Source organism: Theobroma umbraticum, unplaced genomic scaffold (genome assembly GCF_002168275.2).
Source record: "Theobroma umbraticum cultivar Fairchild unplaced genomic scaffold, ASM216827v3 scaffold_30.0, whole genome shotgun sequence".
NCBI lineage: Eukaryota > Viridiplantae > Streptophyta > Magnoliopsida > Malvales > Malvaceae > Theobroma > Theobroma umbraticum.
Window position 1 is genome coordinate 3,947,259 of NW_018397254.1, and position 12,534 is coordinate 3,959,792.

At 34.2% G+C, this 12,534-nt stretch overlaps 1 protein-coding gene across 2 annotated transcripts; it reads left to right on the forward strand.

The window, feature by feature from the left end:
* Positions 1–35: 35 nt before the first annotated feature.
* LOC110413671 (calcineurin B-like protein 1) lies at positions 36–3,975 on the forward strand. 2 transcript variants are annotated; one of them, XM_021424586.2, is made up of 9 exons: positions 52–324; positions 886–1,056; positions 1,413–1,495; positions 1,753–1,812; positions 2,503–2,611; positions 2,696–2,748; positions 2,949–3,029; positions 3,435–3,547; positions 3,632–3,975. In XM_021424586.2, the coding sequence occupies exons 2-9, from the start codon at positions 978–980 to the stop codon at positions 3,693–3,695; spliced, it is 642 nt and encodes a 213-aa protein (XP_021280261.1). In that variant the 5' UTR covers positions 52–324; positions 886–977; the 3' UTR covers positions 3,696–3,975. The 2 variants fall into 2 exon arrangements, with proteins under 2 accessions (XP_021280271.1, XP_021280261.1); XM_021424596.1 differs by lacking the exon at positions 1,753–1,812 and having other exon boundaries at positions 36–324.
* Positions 3,976–12,534: the final 8,559 nt, after the last annotated feature.

Below are 12,534 nucleotides of genomic sequence, written 5' to 3' on the forward strand. Positions count from 1 at the left end.
CGCTGCTTCCCTTTTAGACAAGCGAAAAGAAAGCCGAAAATTTAATAATAATAAAAAAAATAGAGCAGCGTAAAAACAGGCTTTTCTGTCCATGATCAGATCAACTTAATCTCAACCGTCGGATTAAACCGTCAATTTTCTTTTTCTCTCTCGAGAAACCCTTCTCTGCCTTTATAATCCCTCTAGGCTTTTCTCGCATTCTCTTCAGATTATTTCATTCTTTTTTCAAGAGCAAGGAATTCGAAGTTCTCTCTAGAAGCTTTTTTTTCCCCTGTCGTACTTTTCAGCGACGGATTTTGATTTTTCCGGCCACATTACCGGTCGGTAAGGTTTTGAATTCGTTACTTCCTTTTTTTTTTTCCCTTTAAATTATACTTTCTAGAATCTGAAGTCTTATTTATTTATTTTTCAATTGTTTTTTGTTTTTCGTTCTTTTTTTTAAAGAAAATTTTCAATGTCGAGTTTTCTTAAGAAATGATTTTTAAAACAGTTTGTTTGGGGGAGAAATTTATTTCGAAGAAAGCGGATAAGGCTTTTGATTTTGATTGATTGATTGATAATTTTTTTATTTTTGTTTAATCTCATTTCGTTTTCAATTTTAATTTATTGGCTATTGCATTTACTTTCACAGCTACGAAAGAAAGGATTTTTTTACGCTTTAATTTTGATTACTTCCCTAAATTTTTATTTTTGGAACAATTTCGATAGTTTCTGTTAATTTTCTTTTTTTTTTCGGATTTTATGTTGAGCCTTTTCTTTTTGGACCAAGATCTGTTGATTTAGCTTGCATCCCTTTTTTCCCTGTTTTTTTCTTATATTACTTTGTTTTGATTTCAGAGCTGATTAGTATTTGATTTCTAATTGATGTTGTGAATGAATATGCAGGGTTGAAATGGATATGCAGAGAGAAAATAGTAAAGCATAGGCGCTGTAATCTAGCAAGTGCCTTTTTATTTATTTTTTTTGTTTGCCAGTAAATGGGCTGCTTTCAATCTAAAGTAACAAGACAATACCCCGGACACGAAGACCCTATTACTCTCGCTTCACAAACTGCTTGTAAGTTTGCAAATAATTACCACTTTTTGTTCATTGCATGTATCCGATTGTCTGATTGGTTTTCTACGGAAAAATAGTGTTTTCTGAGCCTTTTTTTTTGTTTGTATCAATGCAATTTGTTTTGGGGTTTTCAACCATTTAGTCAAGACACATGATTCTGTATCCAATTAAAAAGGAAAGTTTGTAAATTATTCTGGGTTTGTTGTTTTTTGATGATCTGGGGAATTTTTGTTTCCTCAAAGATTTGGATTAGTCAATCAGCTTGGGAAGATTATGTAGCTTACTAACCTTGCTTATTTTTTTGCTGATGTTTATGGAAAAGTTGACTACTTGTGTGGTTTTCGTTGTATCTGCAGTTAGTGTTAGTGAAGTTGAAGCACTCTTTGAGCTATACAAGAGCATCAGCAGTTCTGTGATTGATGATGGGCTGATTAGCAAGGTATAATTCTGTGCTTCCTTTGTGTCAACCGGATTTTGACTTTTCCTTAATGCGGTTTGAAATTAGCATTATTACATCTGATGTCGTGTTTGACTTTTTGATGTGTTCATGGTTCTCATGACTTTGCTTTTTGATTGTCTCCCTTCCTGGCTGCGTCCTTACCATTAGAGGATTTTTTTCTCATTGTTTCTTTTCTGTCAAATTTGAAAATTTGGATGCAAAATTTAATGCCCGTTTGACTTTGCTGTTGTACGCAGGAAGAGTTTCAGTTAGCTCTTTTTAAGAATAGGAAGAAGGAAAACATTTTTGCAAATCGGGTAATATATATTTTTTCTTTTACTGTTCTGAGAAATACAATATTTCTTCGAGTTTCATTTTGTTTTATCTAAATTATGGTTGACGGGCATTGGAAGTGCTAGCGGTGAGCAATCTAGCTGCATCATTATCTATAGAGTTGAAGTTTGTTTTGAGGGCATGTTTATCACATTTATCTTGTAGAAATTTTATGTAAGAATTCCTAAGGCTTTATGGGCGATGTCTCTGAGCCCAATCATACATTTATGATTCAATAAATCTGGTTACTTTTATTCTATTTCACAATTGCTTCTATTTTGACCATTTGTTCTGGTATGATGCTGTCTTGTTATGAATAAAACATCAGAGATGTGCCAGCCATGTCCAGCATTGTTTTTAATGGTCATTATATTATTTCTTTTGGTTAGGCATTGGCTTACTGCAAATCCTAATACTGATCATTGTTCCACAAGGTGGCTTTATGGGAATGTTAATGGCATCAGTGAAAACATTTTCTATCTTTTTTAATATCCTGGGGGCAAAGTCTTTTAGTTTTCTTGCACAACATAGTGTAGAGCACTTTACTCAGTCTTAATTTGCTTTTGGAAACATGAATTTAGCACCTATATCAAAGATGGTTTTGAATTGGGCATACTGGGGAACATTTTAAAGATTTGAATTAGTTTATTTACTCAACCTTCTAATGCATGCAGATCTTTGATTTGTTTGATGCTAAGAAGAAGGGAGTTATTGATTTTGGTGACTTTGTTCGAGCACTCAATGTCTTCCATCCAAATGTCTCGCAAGAGGACAAGATGACTTGTAAGTGGACAATTAATGTAATTATGTTGAATTGTATGTGTTAATCTTCTGTCTCATTTTTAAGTTTACGGTTTTATATTGCAGTTGCATTTAAACTTTATGACATGGATGGAACGGGTTTTATCGAGCGGAATGAGGTATGTTGGGCCTGATACTTTTGTTATTTATGTATCATGGTATCGTCTGGATATATATTTTGACATAGTTACATTGTTTTGAGTAAACAGTTTTTAAAGATTACAGATTGCTGCATATCATCCATATTTATATTTTGATTCAGTTACATTTTTTACGCAAACCTCCTTGCAGGCAACTTTATCTTATGTGATTTTGGCAGGTCAAGCAAATGCTGATTGCACTTTTATGTGAATCTGAAATGAAGTTAGCTGATGAAACCATTGAGGCAATACTTGATAAGGTGAGAGCTTGTTGTGGTATGGTTGCGTAATGTAAGTGTTTAGTACCGTTGAAAAGTTGTCAAACTTTTTGAATCAGTAGTTGCCTGAATTACTGATTACTCGGAATTATTACACTCTTAACAATATCTTGAATCGAATACCTCCAGTTAAGAGTATTTCATGTGACTGCCCAGATTTAGAGTGAGAACAGAGGAAAGGTTCCTACATTTTATTCTCATTGTTGCTTATGTTGGCAATGTATTAAGTGGTATTTGTCCATACATGTGATATAATCATCAGGCTCTTTCTGGTGAACCAGAATATTTTAGTAGTCTTAGGTCATAAAATATTTGTCTCTTAACTCTTTAGTGGGATTTTACTTTATTTTGCAACTTTTTCTGACCCGTGGGGATTTTTGTGAACAGACATTCTTGGATGCCGACATTAATCAGGATGGAAAGATAGATATAGCTGAATGGCAAAACTTTGTCTCCCGTAATCCATCATTGTTGAAAATCATGACCCTCCCATACCTTAGGTAGGTGCTATCAATAATGTTAAGCTTTACTTGGAAACCTCACTCATCTGGAAGCTCATCCATTTTGTAATATGAATTCTGCAGGGATATAACAACAACATTTCCAAGCTTTGTTTTTAATTCTGAAGTAGATGAGGTCGCCACGTGATTGGGGGAGTATGTGCTTGGGTTAGCATGTTCATGCATTGGATTGAAAGACATTTCTGCATGATTTGTTGACATCGAGCGTCTTTATATGATGAAAGTATGGTTAGATTTTGTTGCAAGGCTAAAGCTATCAAGATTGCAAAGGATAGCAGCTAAATATTCACTAGGATGGCTAGTTGATTGTATAGGCATTGTAATTAACCTTTTCAGGTGTTCTCCATTTTTAATCATTGTTTTGTAGCAAGGTAATATCAATTCAGCAGTAGATTAGTGTTAATTCAGATGGATTGCTCGAATTCCCGCTCTAATACCTTAGTAATTACAAGGTTCTAATAAACAAGGAGGTCTAGAAGAAATAAAATTTTCAAGTTGGTTGTGGGGTGGGGTGGAGTGGGGGAGAGATTCAGAAAGGGGAGGTACAGCGACTTCCAACTACCAGGTCGGCTGGCCGTGTTGTAACATAACTACAAGTTTCGGATGTGTGCCATGTGCCACCTTTTGGAGTAATTGATCTCCTTTGGTTGTGGGCTCCTTTTGAGTTAACTCTTTTGAAAAATGGTTTACTTGTTGATTGGAAATGAAAACTTTTCTAAGCTGTAATCAACTCGATCAGTGTTATGTAAAATTTCATTTCAAAACATCTTCCCGGAAAACAATTGTTTACAGGTAGACCTGTCCGGGAATTTTGCCTCATTAATTCCCAATCTGAGCTCCACAAACTGTCCTAGCTTGCCCTCTGCCCTTGCCAGCGTGGAACATCATCAGATTCGCATGGACCCCGTATGGACCATAGCCAAGTAATGAAACACCAAAAATTTCTGGCTTGGGCTCTTGTTCTGGGGAATGCTAACCCATGAGCTACTCCATAATTCGAACCGCATGCCCAAGGTGAGGACTAAGAAGCCCATCTTGAAAATAAGTCCATAGGCATTGGATTGTGCTGTGCTGTTCAATCAACATTTAAGATCACATGCGGTGAATTCGACTGTGGAGGGGTCCTCATCCTCAAAATGGTTAGAAAGAAAAATCTAACTGCAAGTGCACAAGGAACTGGCAAGTGGCAACAAGTTAGGTGTCAAATTTGATGCTTGAATTACACCCAATCCGATTGGTTTGGATATATATGATGCAAAAGGAGATGACAATGCTGTCATAACATCTAAACTAATTCTGGTGGTATATATATACAGACTGATCCACAATATCTCAGCTTTTCTCAAGAAAATAACGCAAAGGTTCTTTAACAATGTCTCTCTCGAACGGTTCTTTGATGTTCTTTAATTATCCAACATATCTGTTGCAAAGCCTTCCCAGTCCCTGCTACTGCCTGACCCAAGCCTAGAGAAGACATGAGCACGAGCTACCCCCGAACCTACAATATTTTTTTAAACAACTAATAGTCAGACAAGATCAGAGGGTAAAATTTATTACAGGAGACATTCAATCACTGCCATAACTTGGTGAACAGACCCTGTCACCAATGTCACCAAGAGAACCTGAGAGACAACGTAAACCTCTCAAGAGCATTAGCCAAAAATGAAATTACAATAGATATGTACGGCAAGTTATGTTGACGTACGGTCTGGTTCTCGATAAATGCAGCAAGCCCTCTGTCTGATTCTGGACTAGGGGATCTGCTGCTGCTGACATATCCTAGGTGAAATCTTTCAGGCCTACCAAGCAGAGTGCAAAAAGTTGTACAATGCACCGACCAGGATGACGCAGGACAAAAAATGCTACATCTTGTAATTAAGTCAAGAGCAAAAACACACCTGTTGAAGTAAACAGCCACATATGGAGAATCACTTTTCATAACATTTGAGTATATAAGGAGATCACTTTCACAAATCTTGAAGCCGAAACGGGCGCTTGATCGATCGGCGATGTCGATTATTGGCGTAACTTAGAAGAAAATTTTCACCAAGCCTAAAGGAACCCAAGCAAGTCAGTCAGGCTTTAACGTACAATACTTGCTGAGAGTACACCCATCACGTAAGCGGACACAGACAAATATTATGCACGTGTTTAACAAAAAGAGAAAAGAAACGGATCAAAGTAACCATCAAATCTCTAATATTTATATATTTTATTTAATTTGATATTTGTATTAAGAATTAAGATAATTTAATTTTTTAATTTTAAAAATTATTTTAATTTAATCTCTAAAGTCAAATTTTATATCTAAAATCAAATTTAGATGAATAACTTATATTATATTAAAATAAAATAATATAAAAAATTAAATAATTTTTATTTTATAATAATATAAAAATTTAAAATTTATTAAACTTAATTTTTAACTTGCGCTAATATCAAATTAGTAACATAAGTTGATTTAATTACAACTTTTATAATTTATAGATATTTATTCTTTTAGAATCATACGACCCTTATCTAATTTACCTACTCAAAGTTTCTTATAAAACAATTTTATTCAAGTTCAAATACCGTAATCAAAATTTGTTAGATTTAAATTATTAATTTAAATTTACAAAAAATATAAAATAAAATAATACAAATATTTACGATATAATATTTACAATTATATTTAACTCTGGCAGAACAAATGTAGTTTTTAATCAAAGAAATTTAAACCTAAAAAATATAACCTAGAATAATAAACAAAATAAAAACATAAAAAAATAAATAAATAATTTAAGAGATATAGTAGCTTAGATTTTATGGGTGTAATAAGAGGTTTGTTATATTCAAATTAAGCGAAAGAAGTTACTTTTATAATCATCGCTAACTCTATATCTCCCTTCTTCATTTGTTTAAAAGAAAATACTAAATCAACTTATTTTGTTCATTTAAATTCAACTCAAGTTTAAGTCAAATAAATAGCAATTTTTTGTACTATTACAAATAGAAAAAATAATTAATTTATTATTTTATTCTAACATAATACAAGTTATTCATCTAAATTTGACTTTAAATATAAAATTTCTTTCAAAATTTTATTTATTGAAGGGGAATTCAAACTTAATTTTTGTAAAGAAGATAAATTAATATACATATTTTAAAATCAAATAATCAAATAAGAAAATATTATATATATTTTTTAACATCATAAATCTTCTATACTTAAACATTTAGCTTATTAATAAATATATCTATCATCTACTCAAATGTTTATTTTTTAAAATATTTTTTTAATTTAGTCTGTCAGTATTTCAATTTTGTTTAATTTAATTCATTTATTTTTGTTCAATTTACTTCATAGGACGTGACATAATTTTTTTTTTGAAAATTTTTTAATGTGTCACGTGGCTCCGACATGTCAACATTTTCACGTCATCGTATTAGTGTTACGTAACACTATCATGTTATACTATTAGTATCACATGACATGCTATGTCACCAAAATATTGTACGTCAACGCTAACGTGATTCTCTCTAATCGTAAAATCAAATATTATTATAAAAATTTTAAATTATTTTAATTTTAAATATATAAATTATATTAAATAAAATACATGAATACAAAAAATTAGTAAATATTTTAACCGAAGAGATGACGAAGTATATCCTTGCAGACATCTCTTTCAATGTTTTGACATTGGAAGTTTCTTGGAAACTAGCCGAAGAAGCTTTCAGAAACTTCAGTGGGGGTTCCGGAGATTTGGGTTCCAGTGCAGCGCTTAAGCTGTCTTTTCAACCTGGGTTTTGAACCCAACCCTGTGTTCGGTCCTCTTCACTCTGAGTGAACCATAGTATGTGGAGATTTCCAGAACTTCAAAAATTTATTATCAACAACAAAAATAGAAATAAAAAAAATCAGATTTTTAAGGCCTACAAGAAAGCTTTAATTTTTGAGCCCTAATTTTATTGGGAATTAATCTCTCATAATAATTTTCTTGTTTGGTGAGATGCACCTACGGTAATTAGTTAATAATTAATTTTAGTAAACTTAAAAACTAAAGATGCTCAATTTTAACATACAATAATTGTTAAAAAAATAATTTTATTTTATACTTAACAAGCAGGGTAATTTGTGTAATTTTCACATAAAATTTTTTTATCTAACTTACTTTATATTTTTATTAAACATTGAATTTCTGGTATGATAGTTTTATAAATATTATCTTTACCCTTAAACATGAAATTTTGACTTCATCACTACTTATTATAATAAAAAGTAAGATTATGGTGACCATTTTATCATGCATATTATGTCATGGCTTTAACACGACAAATAATTTTTCTCATCTTCTCCGACAAGGATTAATTTTCAAATCTCGAATTCCACATAATAATAAAAAACAAAAATTCCATACCAACTTTTTTACTGTATTAACTTAACCTGACTCATATATATATATTTAGAGTGGTAGTGTGTGACAAGGAAAAATCCAATCCAATATGGTTCCAAGGTGTAAAATGAAAACCGTGTAGGGCCGTAATCATTATTGTAGAGTCATCTTCCATAGTCCAGGAAAAAAGCATGCATGCAACTTAATGGTTGTTGACTTCAATCACCACAATATAGCAAACTTTCTCGGGTTTTTTCTTTGGTATAACAGTTGAAACAAAGGACACCCCCCCTTGGCGTTGGGCGTCATCAGCTCAACTATATTACATTGGAGATTCTCTCCTTATCCTTTTAACCATCTGGAAAGTGGAAACATTTAATCTTCTATACAAATGTATACCAAGAGTTCTGCATGACCGAACTTCACTAATAGATGGAAACTGTGACTATATATTTTCTAGCTTTAAAAAAGGATTATCAAGGGGCCTTGCTTTTGCTGACATAGTGCTGCATCATTGCCCTCTGTATCGTCATAAAAACTTGTTCCTTTCTAAAGTAAGATTACCTATTCATCATCACGGTGGACGAAAGTGGTTAAATATTATACCTTTTATATCTAATTGATCAAAGCCTGATCAAAGTATTCTAATTGATATTTAGTGTTTAAATCAAGACTTGACTTTTAGAAAACTATGTTGTCTTGCTACAATAATTTGTTACGGTGAATCTTATTACGGTATTTTTCCTGTGATGATATTATAGTTTGTAGTCAATTTTACAAAATTTCTAATATAGAAGATATACCGTAATGACAACTGCAGAGTATATGTCATTACTTATTAGGTATAAACAATGTTATCATACTAAGGCTAGTACTAGAAAGAAAGAGTAATCAAAAAGAGAAAACTTAGAAAAGCATAACTTAAATTTCACAAAGCACAGTATTACAATGCTAAGTTCTAACATTTAAGTTTTGCCTTCTTTCATGGTGAAAGGGTTACAATTTATAAACAAACAAAGCACATTATTTAGTTGATCTAAATTCTAACAACGAATATACCGTTAACGCAATAAAACTTTTGTTTTTCTTAATTTATAACTTTTCGATAAATGACATTTTTAATGTTTTACAGACAAGAGAAAGTATATATCCCTAATCGCATCATATGCATACAATTACACTATTGCACTCACATATAAAATTGAAGTTTAACTTCTTTTGTTAAATTATATTGCGAACTATAATATCATATTTTTATAGAAACCAACTCTAATAAATTCACACTTTAATTATATAAAAATCTAATAAAAGAAGTTAATAATAAAGAATTAGGGTTAGGGAGCAAGTTTGAGGAATAAACGTCAGAGACCGAGTGGGGCTTACTTTTTGACGTTCATGGTTTTTCCTCTACAATTTCTCTTTCTTTTTGGCAGATTCCTTTGACTCTTTCCTACTTCTGAAAGCTCCTCATAAATTTCCATTTCAACTATTTTGTTAGGTCCTCTCTGATATAAATTCCCCTAACTCGCTCAACCATCTCAATTTGTCACAAGCAACAAAAAAGGAGAGTAACAATGCGGCTCCTGATTGACTTGAGGTATACGTTTCCTCCACTGCTGAATTTATTCTCGTTTCTGTCCTTGACATCCCAAAATGAGCCTGCATTTCTGCCTGCTGCTTTCCTCACTGATCAGCCCATTTCCATCTTCGTGCTTGCGTTCTTGCTTGTTGCCACTTTCTTAACGCTACTCTTCCTCTTCTTCTCTGTTGAACTCCATCTCACCCCGCATCCCATCAGCTTGCGAGCTAGAGGTTTCTCCATTGCCCTTTTTATCTCACTCGTAGCCGCAGGCTTTCTTCCGCCTTCACTCTTCTGGCTTGTCTATTTATTCATCTTGATCACAGCTCCTTGGCACGACAAACTGTTTGATCTATTTATACGCTTTTTCCGATGCTTTGCTCTCACCCTTCAATCCCTTCCGACATTTATGATCAACATTACGCAGAATCATGAAAACCCAGACCCATCTTCTCCTCAGGTCGTTGATCTTGAAGTTGGAACTGTAGCAATCGAAGGAGGACGTCAACCCTTGCGGAGTCAGCAAAGTTCTGAACCTGACGGCGTATACTGAATAAACGAATCGTATGAAATGGTGCTTGAATTCACTTTACGCATATGTAAATGTAGTGAATAAAGGAAGCACGGAGATTCTACTTTCTCGTTAGTCTTACTTCTTTTAGAACTGTTAGTGTAATCTAATTCATGGTGTACTTTTCGATTTGTTTCTGTCAAAATCGATCACGCATTGAGCATCTTAAACCTTGAATGACCTGGATACAAAGAATCATTCTGAGCAAAATATAAATTCAAATAAATAAACAAGTAGGGCTGACAAAGTTCAAAATTTGTCCCAATTTAATCCTATAATGAATAGAAATCCCCTGCCAGACAGAGAGGTGCCCGGGGCCTCTCTGCCTTTCTAAAGTGAATAGATTGCCCTTCCTTTCTGTGACATATCGTATAGCTTGTCATCATTAATAATTTTTTCCATGTATGTCACTGTCTTTCTTTCTATACTTACTGTTATAAGGTTTTATGTTAAATAAACGAATCCTTGTCCTAAAATGCAGACAAAATGTCGAGGAAATTTAGAGTAACTTTTTGTTGGTCACAAATGAGTAAGTTCTGTGCCAGTAGCCTCACCGGTCTCTCTAAGTAGGGTTGTTGACGGTCCACATGGTTTTGTCTGTGATCTAGATGACTAGAACAGAGGTGTCATTGTCACTGCTTGAGGGTTCGTGCCACAGCAAGAGGTCAGCAGTGGCACTATGTGGCCCGAGGACTTTCGCACGTGACATCTACACTTACTGGTGACTTGACCTTCAATTATCAGCAAATGAGAAACAAGTACTACAACCCAAGACTCCATCAAAAGTTTATGGTTGCAAATTAGACATCTAAATCCAAGATATTCTTGCCAAGTTTGCCACTGTGCCACAAAACCATGGCTAGCTACTTCGTTCTGAGCATTAAGAATCACTTTCACAAATCTTGTAGCAGAAATGAGCCCCTTGATCTGCAACTATTTTCCTTCCATTGTATCAAGTGTCAAAAGAAAGAAACTAAGAAAGCTGCTAACCAATGTGGAATGATGACGCTTTTAACCAGAATATGAGCTCCGATCATGAGCATGTCCTTCACTGCGACTTGATGGCTACAAGTTTCATAAGCACACTCCCTCACAGTTTGTGAATAAGAAAAGCCCCTGGATGAATCAATTGAGCTTCCATGTGTGCTCTCATGGGAATTTTCCAACCCGAGAACAACAATCAGAAACTTTACTTCGACTAATATATTATCCTAGAGTGACTTACAATCAACTTACAAAGGGCTAGTGTCTGATAATGGAAATTCCGATATTGCTTCAAGGTTTAAATAAAAAAAAAAAAAAACCGTTTAGGGCAAGTGAGGCCATGCTTACAAATTATATCTGTAGCGTCATCATCTATTTTCATCAATCCTCCCGCTCCACAAGGTGATCGATGACTCCAAACTCCAAAATAAGCCGGTATTTCTGCTTGCTGCTTTCCTCACTGATCAACCCATTTCCATCTTCATGCTTGCGTTCTTGCTTGTTGCCATTTTCTTAACGCTACTCTTCCTTTTCTTCTCTGTTGAACTCCCTCTCACTCCCCATCCCATCAGCTTGCGTGCTAAAGGTTTCTCCGTTGCCCTTTTTATATCACTGGTTGCCTCAGGCTTTCTTCCGCCTTCACTCTTCTGGGTTGTCTTTTTGTTCATCGTGATCGCAGCTCCATGGCAAGACAAACTTTTCGATCTATTTATACGCTTTTTCCGATGCTTTGCTCTCACCCTTCAATCCCTTCCCAAATTTATGATCAACATTACGCAGAATCATGAAAACCCAGACCCATCTCCTCCTCAGGTCGTTGATCTTGAAGTTGGAACTGTAGAAATCGAAGGAGAACATCAACCCTTGCGGTGTCAGCAAAGTTCTGAACCTGACTGCGCACAGTAAATGAACGAATCATATGAAATGGTTTTTGAATTCACTTTACGCTTACCTAGATGTAGTGAATAAAGGAAGCACGGAGATTCTACTTTCTAGTTAGTTCTAGTTGTTAATTGCTAAGATGCTGTTAGAGATGGGGCAGAGCCATTGGTTTCAGCATCGGACAGGCCCCGCGTCGAGGACGACCAAAAAAAAGTATTGGTTAATTGCTGGCTCTGTTTAATTTGGCACCTAATGCCCTCCAGACAAAACCTTTGGAGAGTAAATGCTTTTGGCGGAATTTTAGGAAACACTCTGATTCTATACCTTCTCCTAGAAATGTTAGTACAATCTAATTCATGGTGAACTTTTCGATTTGTTTATTTCAAAATTGTCCACGCACTGAGCATAAATCTTAAAGCTTGAAAGACCTGGCAAATATAAATACAAACAAATAAGCGGGGCTGACAAGTTCAAAATTTGTCCCAAGTTAATCCTATCATGAACAGAATCCCCTGCCATGCACTTAATGTATAAATTCTTGATGAACCCAAATCGTAAAACTAGAGATTAA